The 23,415-nt window shown below is 37.2% G+C and overlaps 1 protein-coding gene across 7 annotated transcripts in view; it reads left to right on the top strand.

Annotated features, from left to right (window-relative positions):
* si:dkey-166d12.2 (rap1 GTPase-activating protein 1) overlaps window positions 1-23,415 on the top strand; it is a 99,462-nt gene that overhangs the window by 26,285 nt on the left and 49,762 nt on the right. For 3 of the 7 annotated variants that reach the window (XM_017408775.3, XM_017408771.3, XM_017408767.3), the window contains exons 1-2: window positions 11,116-11,292; window positions 19,874-19,909. In XM_017408775.3, the coding sequence (XP_017264264.1) occupies window positions 11,249-11,292; window positions 19,874-19,909 (80 nt within the window). In that variant the 5' untranslated portion in view covers window positions 11,116-11,248. Of the gene's footprint in view, window positions 1-11,114; window positions 11,293-17,352; window positions 17,360-19,873; window positions 19,910-23,415 lie in introns of those variants that run through there. The other 4 variants (XM_017408769.3, XM_017408766.3, XM_037975189.1 and 1 more) reach the window with 3 other exon arrangements.

Below are 23,415 nucleotides of genomic sequence, written 5' to 3'. Positions count from 1 at the left end.
GAATGGCTTTTCTCTTTGATGTTGCGTCTGAAGCGGAGGACTGAAAAGGAGTGAAAATCAATGTGAACACAGTGATCACAGTGCTCCTGGAAACACCGTGGCACAAAAGACATTTACATTCAGGTGTGATTTCACTGAGACCACTCACTCCTCACTTCACTCCACTTTGCTTCGAATCATGTTTTTCTGAATGTTTGTCAAAGACTCTTTCAGATCTTTAGCTACAGATCGTTTAAAATATTGAAAACCTTATCTAATATAACTTAAACAAGGTAAATTTGATCACTTTTAAAGACAAATTTAATAATCAGGAAACTAAATTCTAAACTCTCTTTAAAAAATAAAAATGAAGCAGTTACCTTTTTGAATTGCACTTTCAGGTTTATTATTAAATTGCTGTTTTAATTACGTCACATTTTTGGAGTTTTATCCAATAATGTTGACTCGCCAGAAGTTCATAAATACTACTGAGTGAGTTTTGAACTCTTTAGTTGTGCACAAAATGACTTTACAACAGTCAAATGAATTCTGTTCTGAATTTGCTGTTTTCTGTTGTTTTCTGCAACAACTGGCTGTAAAAACAGATTTCACATCCCGTGTTGCTGGGAGACTGCAGCGTCTCCGCTCTCAGCAGCTCACTGTCAGATTGCATCTTTTAAAGACTTGCAGTATGATCTCCACAGCTGCTGCAAGCTGAGATTTTATTTCATTTCCCACTTTTATCTAAAAGTATTACTGTCACCAAACCGGCCTTCAAGTTATAGATTTCTGACGTGACTCCAGTGGAAAGAATGAAAGACTGCAATGTTATCTGAAATGCAGGCGACTTTATAACAAAAGGCTGTAAAAAGTTACTGTCCAACAGTAAAAGGAGCTGACAGGGCAGGTTTATCTGGTGAAAACGAGTACATGGAGGCTCTGAAACCAACAGCACTAACCTCATCCTTTGCTGCAGTGTAAGAAGAATGTATGCTTCATACCCTCAAATTAAAAAAATAATAAATAAAGCATTTTCCAAAGTTGCAATCCTTTTGTACAGTGCTGTAAACTGTGGTTATTGTTTTAGAGTAGAGAAATGATTTCCACAAAATATCTCTGGCAGAAAAAATAGCACATAGCTTATTTTTCTCTTTTTATCTGACAATTAAATACGCAAAACTGTAGTATAGGAGAACAAAACGTTTTTGTTTTTTTATGCTTTATTCATGGCACTTAATTACATAGTTTATTTTTTTTGTTTTTTCTGTCATTCTTTCTTTCTCTCCTAAGCATTACACTGCAAACCTGCACACACAAAAAAATATTTTAATTTAAACAGCTAAATCTCTGTCACATGTAACCACGAGTGCATCTTTTTAGATAATGCTTGAATGACAATAATTGTAAGTGTAATGGGAAAAAAGAGGCAGAAGCTCCAAACAGCCAGCCCAGCTCATGTTACTGATGGTGAGCAAACCCTGAGTTCTCAATGAATGATTAATTCGATGTGGCTGCAAGGTTATAAAAACCTCTCCGTCTTTCTAACCCTGGTGTGGATACATCAACAGCAAACCCCGTCTGAGAATCTGTTGCACCTCTGTCTGGAAAGTCATTAAACCAAGAATGTGGCCCTCAGGCTTCTTCCCTCCTGTTAGACTCAGTAGTTGTTTCATGAAAAATTATCTTGGTTCTCCTCTTCCTCTCGCCCTCTGTATTTCTCTCTCTTTTTTTTTTTTGTTCTAATGGGCTCCTGCTCTCGGTTTTCACCCAGAGGATGAGTTTGTGTCCCGGTGAGCTTTTTCAGCAGCACAGTGCGTTAAAATTGCTGCCCTCGCTCTACACCGCTCTGAGGGCACATTCGCAGAATCTCCCGCTCTTATCGTGTGATTTGTGACTTCATATTTCATCTCTGTCTCCACTCGAGCACACTAATGACTGCAAACGGGCAACACAAAGACAGATAGAGTCAAAATAAAGGCTATTTGGTTGTGTCATGCCTAATCGTGCTATATATACCTACACCTTTTGCCTGAAGATTCACAAAAAACACACACCTTTTCATCCTTTTCTCTGTTTGCCTGTTTTTTCCCCGGCAGCTTGCCCCACATTTATCTGTTATCATTGCCTAGAGATGAGTTGTGAAATTTATGATATTTCAGATCTAGTGGGGCTGGAAGATGGTAGACAAGAATAGTCTCCAGAGCTCCTGCTGGAATCTTTCTGTGTTTGATGAGCGAGTTATACAATGTCAGCATCCCCAATAATCTCGCCTTTTGCAATTAGGGGAAGAGAAAGAGAATCTCATTTGTTGAATCTGGTGATGGAACAGTGGTTACTTCTGCAGCCTCTGTTTCTGCTTGATAACCCACAGTAACATGTGCTTACCCCGAACTAGAATAATGAACGATTTTAAAAAGATAAAAGAAAATAGAACCTTTCTTTTTATTTTCTAACCAGTCTGCCTTCCTCTCCTGACCCATTTCTCTCTGCTGTGAAGCTTCTCCGTCTCTGCTGTGGTGAAGCCAGTGGAGTTTTTCTGTCTTGAAATCCAGAGTCGTCTATGTCAAACAGAGCTCTGAAACATGCCCCGAGGCATTAAAAGCAGCTTGAGAGGATGAAAAGTAGTTCCCCTGGTTAACAGCGAGGGGTAGTGTTGCTCTGAGACAACTTTATTAGTCTTCTGCCTTTCTTTCACTCCTCTGTTTTGTTTTTCCTGCTGCTGTTCTTCTTACATGTAAAACTAACTTTCAGTGCTGAATATTCAGCTTCAAAAGAAGGTGTGAATATTTTGTGCCCGTTAATTGATCGTTAATAGCCTCCAAAATTATAGAATTTCAGTAGTTGCAGTTTAATTACCTGCTTTTTATTTTGTAAAATATGTACAACCCTAAAAATGATTAAGTAATACGTCTCAAAGTAAAGAAAAATGTATTTTCTTCTATAAAAAAATTGCCAGTAAAGAGCTGGAAACATAATTCTGGGCCTTTCGGGCTACAGAGGTGGAGTGTGTTGTCCTTGCAATGTTGTCAGGAGTGTAGTTAGGCACACAGATGGTAAATATTTAATGTTTCTGTGTCCTGCTTTGCTGCTTCCTCTGGGGAGGAGCTGTATTACTGTGTAATAGGTCTTTCTTCCTCCAGGCTTCACTCGGAGGTTTGCTGACTCTCACCTGGAGAGAGCTTGGATATTTGGACAACATCTCTGTAGGTCAATGTATTTATCTTTGGGGTATTAGCTGCTTGTAGACAGACTCCAGTACAGAGAAAATAGAATGAAAATTTAAACCATATGGTTGTTTCAGCTCTTCATTTTAGACCATTTTTAGCCATAAAATGTTGTACAGAAGCTGTCTTTGTTCATCAAATGAATTGAGTCATGTTTAAAATCCCTGTATTTTAGATTAAAGCACTTCTACTAACTTACTGACATTCATATACCTCTACATCCTACAAAAATGATTTTCTCTCGGCCCCTTTCTTGAAATCTCATCGTTTTTGTTCAGTATTTTAATCCGAGGAGGTGCTGACTTAACATTTTAAAAACCTTTCTAGTGTAAGATTTTATTTTGAGACCTTTCCTACAATAGAGTAAGTTTTCCTTCTTCTGTTATGTAAATAATTCTCCACTATGGCAAAGCAGAACTGGTTTTATGAACGGAAATTTAGTGAAATAACTATCAGTATTTGGTTAATTGGCTCATCTTTTCATTTGAAGGTTTTTAGCATTTTAACGAGAAAAAATACAAATTTAAAGTCAACCATATTGAAGCATCAGGTTGAGCCATTGTCAGGTCTCATGCATACGAGGTTATGTACGAGAAAGAAAACGAGGAATGTGAGAATTTGCATACCTCATGCATATTTACTGCTGCAATTACACACGTGGCAAAATGTCAGTGTGTGTTCTGTTTTGACTAAAACCTGGTTCCATAGCAACGTCTCTGACTCAGTAATCCAGCTGGAGGGGCTAATATCTGAAGCCAAAGCTCTGCTGATCAGAGATCTTCAGCACATCTCTGAGCTCAGCAATGAGACGGTGAAGAAGTGACAGGAACTCAACTCCTACAAACTCTGTATCAACTATTAATGGACCAGCAGTACCACAGAGACCATAGATGCAGGCTGCTGTAAAAACCTCAGAGACCAAGGAGTCACATGGATTTCTCACAGCAACAAGTCCCTCTGCTACTGGAGGTGGCATCTCACTGTGCTGCGAGTAAAATCTGTGAGAAAATAGGTGGATTTTCCATTGCAGTCTCAATCAATTTTGTGCATTTGAAACCAAGCAACCAACTAGTTGTGAAGCTGCATTTTAAACAGCCAATTTAGCACACAACTCTAACACACACTACACAAAACAACAATTAAATTTACATATTTGTTAAACCATGCTCAGATCTCATTCAATTCAAACTTCTTATGGTTATGTGAAAAGATAAAATAGGTAGAAATGGCATAAATCAACAAAATGTTTGTATTAAAATAGCACAGTAGCATTTTTTAAACTTGATTTTGTTTCTAATATTACTTTTATGAATTTATTCAAGGATGTCTCCCTGTAGGGTGGAATAAAACTTGCTAGTGTGACTTTCAGAACAGAACAAAATTTTAAAAGCTTTGTTTTTCTGGCACAAGGTAATACTCTAGTTGGCACATGTGCTGTTTTTAGCTTTCAAAGCTTTCTTTAAAAAGAGAAAACTTCTCATTTCCCATCTGTAGATTTGTGACAGAATCCTAATTATCTCCAAACAAAGATCGAGAAGAATCCCGTTTCTATGCTATGTTCAACCAGTGCAGATAAAGTAATGGTTTCTGTCTCTCATACCTTGGCTAATAATATGCTTTTTGTCCCATATTTTTATATAACTCTTTATTTTTTACCTCTGCAAGGTCTCTTTATTTCTGAGCTTCCAGAGGTTATCATTTCTGTTTTCTAGCTGTTAAAACCGAGATCTCCAAATAAAACTATTTCCATTTCCCTATTCAATGTTAAGTGTCTTCCTTTTTGAAAAAAGAAATGCACTTTTCTGATGTTGCCTTTAATATTTTCTCTATTTAGGGCTGATGAAAACAGTCATTTTGTATGCCGATGAATAGGGAGAGGAATGTCAGCAATCACTCAAGGCTGTAGATGAGTTTGTTCATACATAAAACATAACTTACACAGGGAGGACCATGACTTTTGAAATCTGCTGCAAAGAATATGCTTGCACATTTCTGCTTTTTGTCTGTGTAAGTTTTAGCCATGAAACCCCACAGATCTTACTGAGTCTGGCTCCTGAACTTGCAGAGTTTTTCACTGGGAGTGTTCTGTATTTTTTGGAGGTGTACTTTGAGTTGTTGCCTTGTGGAAAGATAACCTTTCACCTCAGCCTAAGATCCTGAGCACTCTGACTGAGCAGCCAGATTTCAGAAATCTGTTCCAAGCATCTTCTACTTCACACTGACGCAGCCCTGCAGTCTGTTTGCGCACTTTAAAGGTTGGATAAATTGACACGATCTTGACCTCGAGTTCATTGGTTCTCACTGTGACTTATCTTTATAAAAGTTTTTTTTTTGACATTGAGAGTTGATTAATGAGAAATCAAATGCTAGTTTAAAGTGTGGAAAAGTTGAACAAGTCTGCTAATATTGATAAATAAATATACTAATGTAAAACACACACACACACACACTAAATTAACATTTTGTAAACATAAATTTTCGTTCAATGCAGCAGTGTTGCAGAGGCACTCATATGGCATCAGACACCTAGTCATGTTTGCAATCAAACTATCATAGGTTTCTTTAATATTCTGACACATCCCATAATAACCCCAATCAATTTTCTACACTGTAATTGCTATCGCTTTGAATATCTGGGTCTTGAGCAGAAAAATCATCCAACTGATTTTCTCATTTGAGCTCCTGCCCTCAGATAAGCTTTCTAATGAATTACCACATGAAGTCCAAAGAGATTGATCAAAATGATTTTCCAATTTGTTTGTTATGAATGCAGTTGTTTAACACCCACAATGGCAGGCGTGTACTCAGCAGGAAGAGCCCAAAACTTCAATAAAGTTAAACAAAAAACAAAACACCAGACCAATTTTTGTCATTAAAACTGTGACAAGAAGCTAACAACAACCAAGAGAAAACAAGGGTTTATGTACTGATGAGGGTGATTACTGAAGGGGCGCAGCTGGGAATACAGGTAATGAACAACAGGTGTACTGAGTGAGTTGTCAAGTGAGCTGAAGGAAACGATGGCCATTAAAATACCAAAAAACGCAAACAAACGAAACAAAATCCCTGACAAGATAAATAAGTAACAAAAAAGCACATAAGACTAGAAACATCCACCAAACAAAACACTCTAGCTGCAAAAGCATGATACAAAAACATTACGATAAATAAGCTGAAAACATACAAAAACATAAGAAATTGAGAGATCCAAACTGAAAAAAATAAACCATAAATAAAACTTCTAGCGATCCTTCATGGAATAATATTGCTCGATATTGTCATACCAAGGTTTAAAACTAATTAGCCCAATATATGTAAAATTGACAGAGCTTTAACTATTTTTGTGTTAGCTGAGGTTAACTTGCTGTGATCGCCATCTTGAAATGGGTTGATTCAAAGTCTTTCAGTTGTAGATGTCCACATAATGATTACATTCTGAGAGTTTCATGAAAATCTGTCCAGTTCCACATGAGACACTTCGGTAACAGACACAGATGACTCAGTTGTTGATCAGTTCACACTCAGGGAAGGAGTCAGGAACGACCATATTTAAGACAAAAATCTTGTGCAGTCTGTTAGCACTGAAGATATGTGTTGGGGATCAGTGTCAAGGTTGATAAAGTCTCCTAGATGTTGACTCTAAAAGGTAATCATGTGTAAATCCAATGATTTGGTTTATTAAAATCTATACTCTGGTGCATGACATATTTTGCTAACAGTACAGACAAACGAATCACTCACAAAGGGAAAAACATTATTGCATTTTGCTTTTGACAACGAGCAATAACACCACCTCCGTTATGACAGTTTAGAGAAAGAAAAAAAAGAACTAAGTCCAGGATAGAAAAATTGGGGCTGCCCTTTGAGATTATAAGGTGTCACTGTTTATTTCTCCTTGCTTTGGAGTTGATTTATTTATTAAGTATTTATTTACTCCTGCACCAGTGATGTTTTGGGGTGTATCACCGAGGCCAACCTCTCATCACTGTCTGCCTCAGCCTGTTGACAGTCAAGTTCTCAAAGTCAAGGCTGACTTGCTTTAAAAGAGCATTTCGGTGAGCCTGCCGCATTTCCTGGAGCCTGTAGACACAGACTAATAATTACACCAAACTGCCCTTTTCTTTTCACTTGACAGATCACTCGGGGTAAATAGCTTTTTCTCTGCTCCCACATTCTCCTTTAAAGACACCCTTTGAGGGGACATGAAGGAAAAGCAATAGTGAAAAGGGTTCTTGAATCGACATCACTGTAGAGACAATAACCAGTTTGTCAGTGTTTGTCTGGCTCTGGAGAATTGCTCTGCAGCTGACATGACATGTTAGCGTTGGTCTTTGCAGATGAGTCAAGGTAAGTCGACTCCAGAAAACGAACAGCAATTTGTTCCCATTTTTATTTAAAAACGTCAACCTGTACTTGCAGTACGTGACAGCAATGTTTAAGCTGCAAACACAAAAGATGAATCCTGTAAGTGCCCAGATGTCTTAATGCTCCTTTTTCTGAACAAACAACACTGACAGGCTAAAACATCTCTGCTCAGAAAAGATATAAAATCCCTGCTACATTCACTAAATTACTTTTATCATTATGCCTGAGGTCATAATACAAAAATATCATCTATATTCCTCCATAGTAAGTTTATGCTTTTGGTTCAATTTGGCCCCAAACCAGCTTTTATTATGAATCTTCACATCAGATGACTTTTGATCCTGTTCTTTTTTTTAGGACAGAATAAAAGGATCAGTGAGGGGACAATCAGTGTCAATATCAATCCACGCAGAAACTGGTAGACCTTGATGGGGACACAGTGGATTTACAAATGGTGCATTCTTGCGTTCAGTCCTCTGAGCCTCTGATTTGATTTATTGCCCACATCTGGCCAGGGTCCAGTCAGATCTAATAGAATCACTAAAGGTCGTGTGTGGAGTCGTCAGGGCACCCCGGCATTTGCAGCATGCAGAAGAGGACAATAAATGCACTTGAATGAGACAAGCCAAGGCAGGGTATATATAGCCCCATCTTAGAAGAAAACCTAATAATTTACACAGATGAAACAATGGATAGGTCAGGCAGTGGTGTTGGCAGCCAGAGGCAGAAGGAGGGATTGCAAGAAAAGAGGAGAAACAAAGAGACACTGAAATAGAGCTAAAACAGAGATAAAAAATGAGGAGAGATGGGAAGGAAGGGCATATCTGAGGATACTGCTCTGTCTTGTTTGACCATAAGAACAAAGATGTATATTTTTAACCACACCCTGTTGCAAGTGTTTTTGACATCTATTTTATTCTGATGCATTTAAAGTGGCATTGATTTCAGCAATGAAAAATAACATTTTCTTTTGTGTTTAAATGCCATCTATGCAAAAAGCTAAAAAATGTCTTGGTCAGATTGAGACCAGTGGCATTAGTGACTCAGGTTTATTTACTTTACAAATTTTACATTCAAGATTACATTTTCCTTTAAAATAAAAAAGTAATGTGATTACAAACTGAAATTGTGTTTTACAAAACTAGTTTTTTTTTTTCATTTACACAGCTGAATTTACAGCAGCATGTAGAGGAGAGGAAGTGTTCTGTAAATTGCTGGTGTTTAATTGCTTGAACATAACCAGGAAATGAGACGTTATGTCTCGGCTTTAACCAAAATCCAAAGGTTTAAACAACCACTAGAGATGTGAAGATGGACCTGATTTGATACATGGATCGTAGAGCAGCTGTGAAAAGATGCTGTGGGAAATCGAGATGCAGTGTTTGTCTTTGCAATGAGAAAATCCAAATAATTTAACCAGATGAAGTGCCTGCAAGCATGTTTGTTCCTACTGGCATTTGAATAAAAGTGAGGATAATGAGATGAAATGTTTGAATTTTAGGAATAAATTTTCTTTACAACATAAATTACAGAACTCCATAAATTACATTTTTATGTGGTGCCACCTCTGCAATGAACTGATTCGTTCTCAGTATAGATAGATGGGTTGATTGCTTTGCTTTGTCATATTGTGTTGCATCCTTTCAAATCCTCAACATCTGAACAGCAGCGTAGAAAAATAATGTCCCATCACTGAAGCTCTATGTTTTCAGATCCTTTAACCAGATCAATGAACACTCCTAAAGCCTGACGGAAAAAAAAAAAAAAAAACATTACAGCAGAAGACTGGCAGCGAACCACACAAAGGCTTTAAAAGTTAAGTCAAACAACAAAAGGTGCTGGGTAGCTCAACAGATTGATTGAAAGCTTAATGTACAGAAGCTGAAGGTCGATGTCAGCTGATTCTGCTGCATGTCACCCCTTCTCTCCCTGCATGTAGTGGATCTTTTAATCAGAGGCCGATAGAGCAAGAAAAAGCACTTTAAAAATAAAATAAATCAACTAGCCCTTACCAAAAAAATACAAAACATTATTTCACATGTGGCAATCACATTCCAAAAGTTGGGATGTTGTGTAAAATGTAAATAAGAAAAGAATGCAATGATTTTCAAATCTCATAGATTTTATTCACAATGGACATGTTTTCCTCTGTGAGGCCTCCCCTCTTCTTCTACCATCAGTCTGTGAACATCTAGGACCTGAGGAGAGCAGCTGCTAGAGGTTTTAGAGGAAATGTCCCATTCTGCTCTGATGTAGGATTCTAGCTGTTTAACAGTTCAGTGTCTTCTTTGCTAGATTTTTCACTTCATGTTGTGTCAAATGTGTTTAACTCATGAGCACGCTGAACTGCAGGCAGGTCAGTTCAGCTCCTGAACTCTTCTCCTACGCAGCCATGTTGTTGTAATGGATGCAGTCTGATGTTTAGCATAATCTTGCTGAAATATGGAGGCCTTCTCTGAAAAAATGTCATCTTGATTGGAAGCATATGTTGTTCTAAAGTTTTTCTGCATTGGTGATGTTTCCAGATGTGTAAGCAGCCCATGCTATAGGCAGTAATGCACCCCCATACCATCAGAGAGGCAGGCCTTTGGACTGAGTGCTGATAACAGGCCGATTTGTTCCTCTTTTCTTTAGTATGGAGGCTTTGATGTTTACAGTTTCCAAAAAAGAATTTCCTATTTCACTTTGAGCATCGAATAGTTTCCCACTTTGCCTCAGTCCATTTTCAATGAGCTTTAGCCCTGAGAAGACAGTAGCATTCCTGGATGGTGTTCACATAGGGCTCCTTTTTTGTCTGATAGAGCTTTAAGCAGCATTTGTGGATGGCACAGTGAACGGTGTTTGCAGACAGTGATTTGTGAAATTGTTTCTGATTGCATACAGTGATGTCCAGATTAGAACCAGACCTGCTTTTAACATTTCAATAGATCATTTAAAGAGGTGAGAAATCACCCACCTGCTCAAACTGAATGAGTAATTATATCCAAACATCGGACGAGTTCTTGAAACGTTCAATTACTGTTTTTGTTATTTTCCAACATTCACATGCATAATGCTAAATGAAGAGCTCTGCAAAGAAAAAAAAGACAAAAAAGACATGGTGAAAAAGATGTTCGTCCTTAAAACTTCAAGTGTATTGGGTTTTTTCCTGCCCACCTACCTTTTTTTTTTTTTTTTTTTTTCTTTTTTTTCAACAAGAGCATTTCATGGACAAAGAGCACTTGTGATTCCCATCAGGAGAGGTGCTCAATAAAGCAGAGCAACAGGCAACACATCTCTTTATTTCTGGGGATTGGTTGGAAATTTACAAGCTTGTGACTTCTTCCTGACAAAAATGAGATCGTAAACAATCAGAGGGATGTCAAGAAATCCTAATTTTTGTCTTCAAGACAACAACACAGCATTAAAGCTGGACACACCTTTTTTTCCTATTTGGACAGAGATGGAAGCTAGTTCATCAGAGAGCAGAGAGGAGCGTTAAGGAGGCAGGGCTCGCAGGAGTGCACACATAAAACACACACACACTTGATGAGGGCTGAGACAAAGAGGGAGGAGGGGAGAGAAACTTGGAGGCATGAAGGGAAACAAACACGGGTGTGAGTGCTCCTCTGTAGCCCCGTGTTTTGAACTGCACTGATATTCTGCACACATCGTGGAAACCTCATCAGCAGTTCAGCAGGATGTCTCAGAGAAAAAGAAGCTTCACATTTGGAGCTTATGGAGGGTAAGATAATGGAGAACTAATGTGGATTTTAGTTGATTTCAGGGTCTGTTGCCTTGTTCTACACTGATACTTACTAGAGCTGTAACACAACAGTAAACCTGTAGCATCTGATTACCGTCCCGGAGGAGGAAGGCGTGAGACTGCTGAGGGAGTCGGCACACACCTGCTCAGCAACTGTTGTGTTAGATAACAAGGTCATTGACAGTCCGACCCGGATTCTCCTAATTAGCAGTGTTAATTACCAAAAGTGAAAGGCCATAGAAATGTTAAACTGATTTTATCAGTTAATTAATTACTGGAGAGATTCTTTGCATGGCTCATCAGGATGGAAGTTTAGCATCTTGGTCATGGAATCTGGGAACATATGATCAGAAAACTCAACAAAGTTGCTGATAAAACAAGATAAAACTGCCAGTGCATCGCTTTATCGCTTGTTATAAGTGTTTATAGTCTATTAGTGATACATGAATTTATCTATAATATGCCATTTAAGTGTGCGCCCGTTTTGTTTTGCAGAAAACAAATCCATTAAATAGAAAGTGCTGGAAATTTCAAACCAAATAACCTTTTTGTGCTGAAAATTGGCTTAAAAAGTGCTGCTTTTCTAAAGGAAAGTACATTGTGTAACAACTAATTACACAAAAGTCATTCTGTTTTGTTGAACTTATTAACAAAAATGTCACATAGTAAGTGCTCAGAGTATAAGCTGAGGATCAGTTTCAGCTTCTACTGACGTGCAAAAATGTTATTGCTCCACCTTTGATTTCCGAGGCAGGCGATGACGATATGCAAAATGGTAAATAATGAAGAATTGTTTTTGGACAAATAAATGGTCAGAGAGCAAATAATGTTGTTTTCTTCTCACAAAGGCTAATTAGGAGCATTTATTCACATGGGTATTTCATAAGAAATAAAAAAAACATGTTTGTTAAAAAAAAATGTCAGTCAAGATTTATTTATGAGCACAATAAAAATACAAATGTTGACCAAAGTGCTTTTAAACCACTTAAAAAATGTATTTTATATGTACATTTTGCAGTTTAATAGGTGGTTTATGTGATTTATAAATCATTTCATTCTGTTTTTATTTCAGTTTATTTACTAAGAGCTGATTTTCCATAAATAAACTTAGTTTTTGGAATAATTATAAGCAGCTGTCAGGTGAAAATCTGTATGTTTGTTTCAGGAAAAGAGAACTGTTTATTTTTTTCACTTTAGATTAGAATGTTTTGTAGGTTTGTTTTGCTTGTAATTTTCCAGAATATAAATCTTGGCTGCTAAAAGCCTTTTTTTTGTGGAAATTATTGCATAATGAACAAGGAAAGGATTCTGAAACTGAAATGGATTGAGTCAAGACTGGGAGCATTGGTTACAGGGACTGTATTTTTTTTTAAGATGTTATTTTGTGACAGAGCAATTTAACGGTAATTGTTGAAAAAGAAAGCTGTTTTCATGTTTGCTTGTAGCAACAAAATCAAATGTAGTTTAAAAAACAAACAAACAGGAAATTGCATCCTATTTCTGTCTGTTTTGTTGTTAAATAACCTCTCTGACTAGAATGCAAATTTCAGAGCGAATAATTAGATAAAGAAGGAAATAATGATTATCATCAGCAGAGCTATTAGCACGGCTGATATTTGCAAATAAGTTTAATGTTTCTGGAGTCCTAAACAGTAATCTATATTTATGAATTTTAGATCAGCCTAGGGTCACGTTTCCCAACAGTTTTGAATGTATCCATGGTAAAATTAGGATTTAGAAGAAAATAAAGAACATAGAAACTTTTCTTGTGTTTCCAAAGGCTTAACAATACATGTGTCTGGCTTTGTGCTGGTGACTGAAGTCAGTGTTTAGCCTGAAAACAAACGGCAGCTGCTCAGCCATGGGAAAGATTAGAGGATGTGCACATCTCCCACTATTTTTACTCTATTCTAGCTCCTTCATGCTCATGGTTTGATTTTTAATCACAGTTTTATTTGACAGATTTTGACAAACAAGACAGACAGTCACACACACACACACACACACCTAAGCATAATGTGGAGTAGCCAATAAACCAAACATGCATATTTTTGGATTCTGGTAGGAAACTGGAGATATCAGATAGGAGCCATTATATGGATTTAAAATTGTGACCATGATAGGCATTTGTAACATATTCATATAATAATGTTCTAAACTTGTGCTTTATCAGTTTGTATTAAGTTATTAATTATAATTCAGTTCAGTGTTGGTCTGATGTTCTCCTGAGGTCTGTTTTCAGCTGCTTGTTGAAAAATGTTTTGATTCAATGTAAATCATCCATCATACCTTTCTTAACGTAGTTCCAGTTGGTTTATTTAACTTTTTTCCCTTGAAACCTTTGAGTTTCCGTCAGTTTGCTTTAGGTATCGTGCTGGACTAGTTTCCTTTAGTCGAGCTTCTGAAGGACCTGTCTTGACAGGCGGTATTCAGTATTTCCAGAAGCTTTCGTGATGGCGTTGACAAATGTCATCTCCAACACGTTTTGCACTAACGCAGCCCGACAACCCCACACTCACCTCTGTCTTTACTTTTGTGACCTAGCCTTTACTGTGGAAGTTCAAAGTTAATGCCAAGGTGCTGAGTGGAACAAATCTACACTGGTCTGGTCAAAGAAACGCTCCCAGTATTGAAGCTTTTTCATGTCCTGTATCAGGACTATTCAGATCAGTTTTTTATCCAGGAGAGGCTGAAATTAGTGCAGTGACTTTTGTACTCTCTAAAACAGTTCTGCTTAAGGCTGAAACTTTTCTCTGCCTGTGTTTTATTATTTATTATTTTTTTACAGAATTAGATTTTACATGTAGCATAGACATCTCAAGAAGACTGGGGCTTTGATTAGTCATTATGACTGACTCTGTGGCAGATCTTTCCCAGATATCAAGTAAACATGACAAACAAAACCAGGCATATTGACTTATTGAGGTCAAGAAGTCATGCTTATTTGACATGGTATTTCTGTGAGATCAGAGCGGTGCACTACAAAGCAAGATTTCCTGCTCAGCCTGCTATTTTGAGCTTAAAATCAGAGTTTAGGTAATACAAAGATGAAATGTGGTGAGATCATCACAGTAACAGGCTGTGCACGAGCAGGTTATGAGCTAAGAGTTTAAGTTAACTGTCAACAAGAAGCTGAACTTGTTCACTTATTCTGTTCCTGATGATATCAGACTGTAAAAACATTTTGTCGTCATAGCTGCGAGTTTTAAAACAAAGGTCAGATTGTCAAATAACATGAAATTCAAATTTCCACCATCCTCTTAAATCATTCAGTGTACCACATTTAGGTGTTAGTTAAATATTTACATTTTATTTGTTAAACTGTTAAACAGACAGTTTCATCCAATCACTAAATTTCCTATTATATACACAGGCCAAGCCATTTCAATCTTAAGGAAAAGTATTTCTGTTCCTGCTGGGCTAAAGACAGCAAGCCATGCTTTGTTAAACTTGTTTTGTATTTAGTTTGGCAATGTAGTTTTAAATCCAGCAAAACCACATCAACAACATACTTTTAGCATCTTTGGGTGGTGTAAGTGCACTTAGTTTGTCTGTGTCCTCCTCAGGCCCCTTTTTAGAAATCCTGACATTATCCTTCAAAGGTGAGAAAAAGTATCCAGAGGCTGCTCTGTGTGTGAGCGTTAGAGCTGCACATTTAGAGGACTTCATTAGCGTGATGAGGTGCAGCTGGTGACGTTTCGCTCCGGCTCCAGCACACCTGCTTCTGCTACAAAAACCAAACACATATTCACGCTCAGAGGAGGACAAAGTTAGAGAACAGGAAACTTCAGGTTAAAGACTTGGCGCGTTGTTTTGGAGTCAGCCAGGCGATGACCCGGGTAGAAGGGAGGAGCCTCTTCTTCAATGGAGTGCAAAGTGTTTGCCTGTGGGAGGAAGTGTCACCTTAAATCAGGGATGAACTATCAGCGCAATCTAAATTTATGGTGTCCTTTAACAACACAGACCAGAAATAACCTACTGTTTAACACAGAGCCTGCAATTTATCACATTCAGCTGATTCAGTGACGTCATTCACCTTATATTTGGATCTTGGAGGCAGAACAACTGTGTTGTTTACATCGGTCACGGGGTTGAGCTGGTTTAGCCACTGGTTGAGATGGAGTGCAGAGCACATCCACACCCAGGCTGCAGACGGGGTGCAGCCTGTGAACAGTAGAAAGAAGGACACGAGAGGCTGCAGAGGCAGGTGGAACATGATCCGTTTCATCACTGCTGTCAGTGTGGTTTCATCAGATTTGGCTGAGAATGATCTAACACACCCTCAACTAATACCAAGTTCTCTCAACTGAAGCCCTGGCATCAATGAGGAGAACAAAAAGATAGAGTTTATGTTAGTTGTCCTCTTGCATTAAGTATGGGATTTTTATTTTTATTTTCATCAATAATCCTGGCTATTCAACACTGTTTTATAGCCATCAGTATGCAACAAAAAGTGTAACCCAGACAGAAGCAACAATAAAATGAGGGCATCACCACTTCTGATGGATGCTCATTTAATTGTTTCACCCAGGAAGTACGGGCACATTTAGAGAACTGTTCATTAAAACAATACAAAATATTATCAAACGTTTTTCAGGGTCATTTTACAAAGAATGTAGCAAAAACAGTCAGCTGAATATTAAATTCAGTGCAATGAAGTGATTAAAGTATAAAGTACCTAAACTCTCACTAGGAGACATCCTGAGTACCAGGATAACTCTGTAAATGAGCAAATATAACCCCAAAAATGTTTTTTATTTTGTTAAAAACTATTATAGTAATATAGTGATTACTTTCTGAGGGTTTCATTCAAATCAGTCCACTGGTTCTTGAGATATTTTGCTAACGGTACAAATAAGCGAACATGGGATAAACATTATCACTCAGCCGTTGCCTTCGCCCTCGGTGGCGGGTGGTTATAAGCTATTGGGAACATCATTCCCTCATTGAATAAGAAATATGTATTTAATGTTGCTGTTAATATTCCTCAAGATATATTAGATGTACATTCATGTCTGTATAACTTTGGAAAGAGTAAAACTGAAACGCTTTTCATGTCAGGATGCTGCCAAGCTGCAGATTTTCTCGGTGAACTGCCAAGTACTTGCTTATCACTTTCCCCGAGTTCACTGTAGTTTAATTATTCCCCAAAGTTTGATGGCTGCTGGAAAATGAAACGATTGCTGGAACTCTGGTTCGCATCCACTCACACGTTTGAGAAACAGGTCAGTAAGTAACTGAGGAATGAAGTTGGTCACGGAAACGCTGCAGAGTTCAAAACAAGCCTTATTTGCTGCTTTGCTCAGCTTCAGGTTCTCTTGACAGTCCGTTCTAAATGGTGAAAACGGCTCGTATTGATTCCACAGACTTAATGGGTTTTTCAGAACTTTCTGCCTGAATTGATGAACTTTTTACTGGCTGTTTACTCTTAATAGTAAAAGGAAAAAAAACTGCTTTACATTTAGACTCGCAGCTGTTTTATGCCATATAAAGTTTTTTTATTTTTTTTACCCATACTTCAAAGTAGGCTGGAGTATTTAAGATTTGAAATGGTCTGATATAATAGGAGATAATTAAGCATTTTGTCAGACTCTGCAAACACTTCGGAGGGACTCTGGGTTTTGGTTGATATTGTTCAAGTACTTTTTTAAGTCAGTAATTTAAATGTTTTAAAAACCCTCTAAACACTGAATGAAAGCTCAGTGATTAATTTCCTTCAGGTTTTTAAGCCCTCGTTGTGTCACTGGCAGCTGTTTGTATTTCATGTTGTGTTTTACAGTACATGGAGGTGTCTGTGTTTATGTTGAGGTCTATTTTTCACTTCTGACTGGTAACATTAAAACGGTGTCGCCTGTGTCAGCAGGACAAACACCAAGGGTATCGCTGACTGGCAAACTCATATTTCTATTCTCAACAACTTGCAAGAAACAGCAAAGATACAGACCAGCAGCTAGAATGATGGCAGTGTTTGCATATCAAACATATTTTGGTGACGCAGTTGAGTCATGTCTATTGACAAGACCACACGTTTGTGTGCACAGAAAAGGTTTATTGAAATGACATGTTTGATCCAAGACAAACTGCAAAGATAATGTTTCAACTTGTTGCATCAGCTCATCCTTTCCTTTCCCTCTTTTTTTCAAATATTGACAGACAGAAACCGTGAAACAGGGAAATGGTAGGGCTTAAGACAGTAACAGACTCGTGACCAGTAGAACCAAAAGAAACAAGCCATCAGGATGAAGAACCTGACATCCACAGGCATATTTAGCAGACAAGATTTTACCATTTAGCTCAATTCTGCCGCCCAATGGTGAGGGCATGCCACTAAATAATTACTCCAGGCAAACTTAAATGTTATTAAATACTGGTACTGTTGCTATTTTTTTTCTGATGTATTATATCCAAGTTAGTTTTGGTGGTTTTATTGCTTGCCACTAAAGACGAAGACAGAGTGATAATGTTTTTGCTTGTCTATGTGTGTGTGTTTATTTGTCTATACCAGTGGTCTCCAACCCTGGTCCTGGAGGGCCACCATCCTGCATTTTTTCCTTGTTCCTCTGCTCTGACACACCTGATTCAGTGGATAAATTACCTCTTCATGTTCTCCAGAAGCCTGTTAATCACCCATTGATTCAGATCAGGTGTGTTGGAGCAGAGAAACAAATAAAACATGCAGAATGGTGGCCCTCGAGGACCAGGATTGGAGACCACTGGTCTAAACTGTTATGTTTAAAAATCTAAAATATTTAGAATATCTCAGAACATAATTATTGGCTGTACACCTACAACTGATTAGCTTTGGGAGTGAACTCAACTCAATTTGGTCATTGCAGCCAACTGACCCTAAAAACATAAAAATGTCTACAACTCAGTCATTTTGTAGCTATTGAGCTGAAATTTGATGTGGTAGTAGCTGAGCATTGTCCCCAACACATTGAGCGCAACACACTGCACTCCATCCATCCATCCATCCATCCATCCATCCATCCATCCATCCATCCATCCATCCGTATAGCTGTTTTTAAGATAAAGATCAGAAAACTTTCTCCAACTTCTTACAGGAAGAACATGTGGTTTTTATTATATCAGTGGCCAAAATGAAGTAGATTCAGGTTGTGAAAACACTGTTATACTGCAAGCTTTGTTCGCTAATGTCACTCACTTTCCCTTTTCATCCACTTAAACAAGATTGTCAGATAAATTGCTTTAATTACCTTGATGGTATTTTCATTTAGCTGCTTTGTCGATAAATAGTCTCTCAGACTGTGTGTGTCTGCGTGTGTGTGTGTGTGCTGAATTAGCATTGTAATTATTTGAATGGGTTACCCCCAGGGAAGAAGGAACAGGCAGTGATTATTAATAGATTTATTGTCCACAGCTAGTTTCTGTTTTAGTGCAGTTTTAAAAATTGATGCTGCAGGTGAAAGAATTATTTGCATGCAAAGGGAGGAAAAAAAAAGAAAAAATATCACCAACCCCCCTAAAACATTTGGACTGGTTGAGTAACTGTGTTGCACCAAGGATCAAAAACGGTCCCAATCTTTTGTTCTGTCTGGCTGCTTTTAATCTCTCATTCCCTTTATTTCTCTCTTTGCTGTCAATACTTTCTCCATCATTCCATCCATGCATGTAGGAGTCACACAGTTTCTGTGATTAATGTCTATATATCCCACACAGTTTGTCATATTTACAGTATATGCATGCTAACTGGATCTACGTCTTTAAAATCTTGGTTGCATTTTCCTCTGATTTAGATGAAAACTGATTCATTTGGTTTCTTTCCATTGAAATAAATCTACACTCCAACAGTCTGCCAGCCTGCATCTGCCAGCCTCCACTTCCCGTGTCTGAAACGATCCCACTCTGGCTCTGCTTGGCTCCTGGCTGCCAGGCAGAGGAGTAAACAAATTGGACGGGATAGAAATGAGTGGAGGAAGTTATATTCCTCTGCTTTAGGGGGACAAGATGTGTGCAAAATTTAGAGGATAATCTACTGGCAGAAAGACTGCAGAATGTTGGCATTTTGATTAGTGTGGAAAATAAATCTGTTAATAATAGAAATAATAATATAGCATGTACCACTGGATATATTTTAATGAAACTCTCAAAAAATAATCATTGGCTGTACATCTGCAACAGATTAACTAGCTAATCAACCTAAGGAAACACAAAAATGATCATAAATCAGCAGATTTTACAGCTATTAGGGTAAAATTTGGTGTAGATGTCGCTGATAGTTATCCCCAAAAACTGATTGGACAAACTGAACTTGGATGTAGAGCTATTTTGTATTTTTGGGAGACATTAGGAATTCAGTTGAAATTCATAAACAAGCTGCTAGATCTCACAAATACTCTGCAAAGCTTATCTTAAAAGTTATTTATCAGCACATAAATTCATCAAGGATGGTTTTGAAAATGGTTGTTCCTGAAGGGAGTCCCAATTTTATACTTCCTGTAAGCTATGATGATTTATTTTTCCTCCTGTTTGCATTTTTACTTTTTCTGCTCTGGTATTGATTTAGGATTAATCTATTCTCACTCTTGTTTCTGTCCAGAGCCGACAGGAGCTTCTCCAGAACCAGAACCTTATGGTGAGTCTTCTTTTCTTATAAAAGCAGCATTTCACTTCAGAGGATTTCGTTTCATGCTTCACTGCTTCCTACACTTCTTCTAACATTACATTTCCAACTGCTGAAGTTTTGAGATGTAGGCTGTATTTTTTCTTCCTTTCATGTGGCCAACTTAAAATTAGATGAAGTCAGCATTCTGTGCTCAGTTTTATAAATAATGAAAGTAACTTGAAATGTCCATCATGTTTAATTTTGTTTCCTCTTTTCCACCCTATTAAAATCTCTTAACTTTTAATCCTACCTTATTGTTTGTCGTTTTCATTTTTGTACACATTTTTTATTTTATTTTAAATGTCTTTGCTCATATATGATTTATCTATGCTCTTTATGACATGTGCAGAGTTAATAAAATCTGTGGTGGGATACCTGACCTCATTTAGCAACATTTGAGGAAGAGCTTTCTGAAGTTTAAGAGGATGTCAGATAATAAAAAAAATAATTTTGTCAAATTTTCTTGAGCTTTTTGACAAATGGACGTAATTATGTTTAATAGCATGTTTTTTCATGTTTCCACTATTACATAAAAGTCAAAGATTTAAGTCAAAGTTAACAATTTTGTTTATTATATGAAATGCAATTTTATAATGAGAGGATATTCATTGTTAATATTAATATACTAAATATTCTTATAAAGTTCTCAGCTTAAATTTACCTCAATATTTTCTCAGTAAAACATACAGGCTTTGCTTAAGTTTCTTTTAGTGTTCTGAAAATGTCTTTAAAAATTTCTTCCTTTTTGAAGTTTAACTTTTTGTTGCTAATTCCATAGAAATAAAGTAAATATTGTCCCAACATATGTTTTAAAACTACAGAAATGTAGTGTAATGCTAGAAGGAGAGAGAAATGTGTTTTTTCAGTCTTTCTTGGCTTTTTTTCCCTCACTGTGGGAAGCCACCTCCTCATCTCTTCAGACTGTAACCAAAAATAAAGAAAAGAAAAGAAAAAGCTGCCGTGTGGTGGGATGCATAATTCAGACTTTGGGTAGGAAGAGCAGAAAGATCCGAGGATCCTAACTGTGGATATTCCTGTGTTTGGCTTCAGTTTGGCATTTTCTAATTAAATTTGGAAATATCCAAATATCTGCTCCTTTAAAATGTTAAATAATGAGCAAAGGTAAATCAGTCTATTTCAGGTAACTACAGCATTATAGATTGGTATCATTTCCTAAAAGAAGAGTCAGGTATGAGAATCTGCACAATCTGTTAGAATCAGCATAAAGAGCGTAAAAATAGACTTTGACTTGTGCATCATTGTAATTCTTTGTCAGGTATTTAAGAGGTGATATATCAAGTTTCAATCTCAAAATATATTTTGCCAAATTGACTATGATGACTTGATAAAAGAAGTATCTAAAAAATAGGTATACCAAAGCCATATGTGTCCCTTTTTTTTCCTCAAGTTTGACTTTTTCCTGGTATATAATAAGGTTTTCAGCGTGTCCAATTAATATTTTTTTCTGACAAATGTTATCTGCTCTGATAACTGTACATCTGTATGAGTTAATATAAAAATGAAGACAGTTGAGCTTGCAGTGTCCCGTACTTGGCAGGTGCTCTACCAGCAATATGTTGAAGGATAAGAGCAGATGGAGGAAGACAGGGAGTACAAGAATGTGTGTAAAACCATCTGGTTATGTAAAACACAAGCCTCTGCGTTTAGAACAAATGATTGGTATGATTTCATTTATATTCTGTAGCACTGGTATTATTATATTCAAGTCCATGTTTGAAAGGACTGACATTATTATATTTAGAAGGAGGCAGGAGCCCGAAATCAAAGGTAAAATAAAGGTAACTGAGGGGAATTAGACTCTGTGTGAGTACCAGACAGCCAGCATGAGGAATGATGTTGTCTCTTTTGCTGATTCTGTGACGTTGACCCACTGTTTGTAAGCCCAAACTGATAAAACCATCAAATCGCCTCTGTTTGATCCGTTATCAGAGGGAAACATAGGTGGTTTAAAGAAATCTGCTTTTTGCTTCTATGTGGCACAAAACACTTTGAGAAAACGACCTTCTGTGGTAGTTTACACCATAAAATAAACTTGTATTTTTTGCAAAATCATATTACTCTGAGTTTAGCAGGTAAGAACCCAATGACTTTAAAACCAAATGTGGTTTTACTACTAAAGGGCTAAACGTAGAAACCAGATGGAGGAAGAGAAACTGTCTGCCATGTCACAGAAGGGACGAATAATGAACAAAAATGTTCCTGAAAAGAAAAAACAGCATGTTACAGACAGGTGATTGAGCAGGTGAGTTAATGGAAAAAAAGATAACAGGTGGTGACATAAATATCTGGAGTTAGGGGGAACTGAAAACATGACAAAGAACTGATCTCCAAAAATGAGATTAAAACATTTTAACACAGAGCATAATCTGTAAAGGAAAAGCACAAAAAAGCTACTGAACATGACAAAACAAAGATCCAACCTCTCAGCATCAGGAAATAACAGATTGTGACATTATATAAAAAAATGGTCACATATAACAAGTCATTGTAATCATGCCAGCAAAACTGAACTTGAAGTTGAGTGACAAATCTTCATTTTATATCTAAAGATCAAAAGCCATTTTTATTCCTTATATTTCATCTTTAATCACATACATTGTGGCATGCATGAAGTCCCAGACGTGGTGGGAAAAATGCTCACTTGGCAGGCACAGATGCTTGTTTATTAAAGCAGAGCTGCTTGGATGAAATACAGAAAAAACACAACTTAGCCAGCTTGTGTTAGTGAAACTTTTATAAATAAATAAATATTCTTAGGAGTTTAATGTCAGATTTGAATTGAACTACATATTATCAAATTCCTTATGTCTCAAGACCCAGGATTATGCAGAAAACATAGCAGCAAAGGCCTCAAATATCAAGGCTTAATCAGTTCAATACTACCAATAATAACCCAACCATCTAGTTTCTTTGCCTGCTTCTGTAGGGTTGATAGGGAGCAGGTGCCTCTCTTTCATAATAATAATAATAATACAACTAGTTCAAATATGCTCATCTTCATTTCAAAAGTATACACAAGTAGATTAAATCATCAACACTAAAACAGCTGCAAAGGTGGGAGATTTGTGGCAGACAGCCTCTTTTCGTACCATTTGATCAAACCTCCAAATGTCCAATTTGGTAGAAGTACCAAATGACCCAGAGCCGTATAAATGCTCATTACAGTCTATGTCCTCAGTGCAGGGTCCATTTTCTCTGCATCGTTTTAAACAAAAAATAAAAATCCAACTTTAGGGTGGAGATTGAAATTGGACCCAAACGGCGTGTGGTCCATCAGTGAGACTGATGTGAAAAATTTTCTTTTTCTTGTCTTGTCAGGGGAAGTAAAGCTGAAGGATATTTTCCACAAGGACTTTGCACTTTTGTTTACAAGTCTGCCGTGCAGCTTTACAGCAGCTGAGAAACTGCGTTGTTATTATACATCAAATGGGCCATAAAATTAGACAAAAATGGAG

The sequence above is a fragment of the Kryptolebias marmoratus genome, linkage group LG4 (genome assembly GCF_001649575.2).
Source record: "Kryptolebias marmoratus isolate JLee-2015 linkage group LG4, ASM164957v2, whole genome shotgun sequence".
Lineage (NCBI taxonomy): Eukaryota > Metazoa > Chordata > Actinopteri > Cyprinodontiformes > Rivulidae > Kryptolebias > Kryptolebias marmoratus.
Note: the sequence above shows the minus strand (reverse complement) of the source record. Positions and strands in the feature narration are given on the sequence as shown.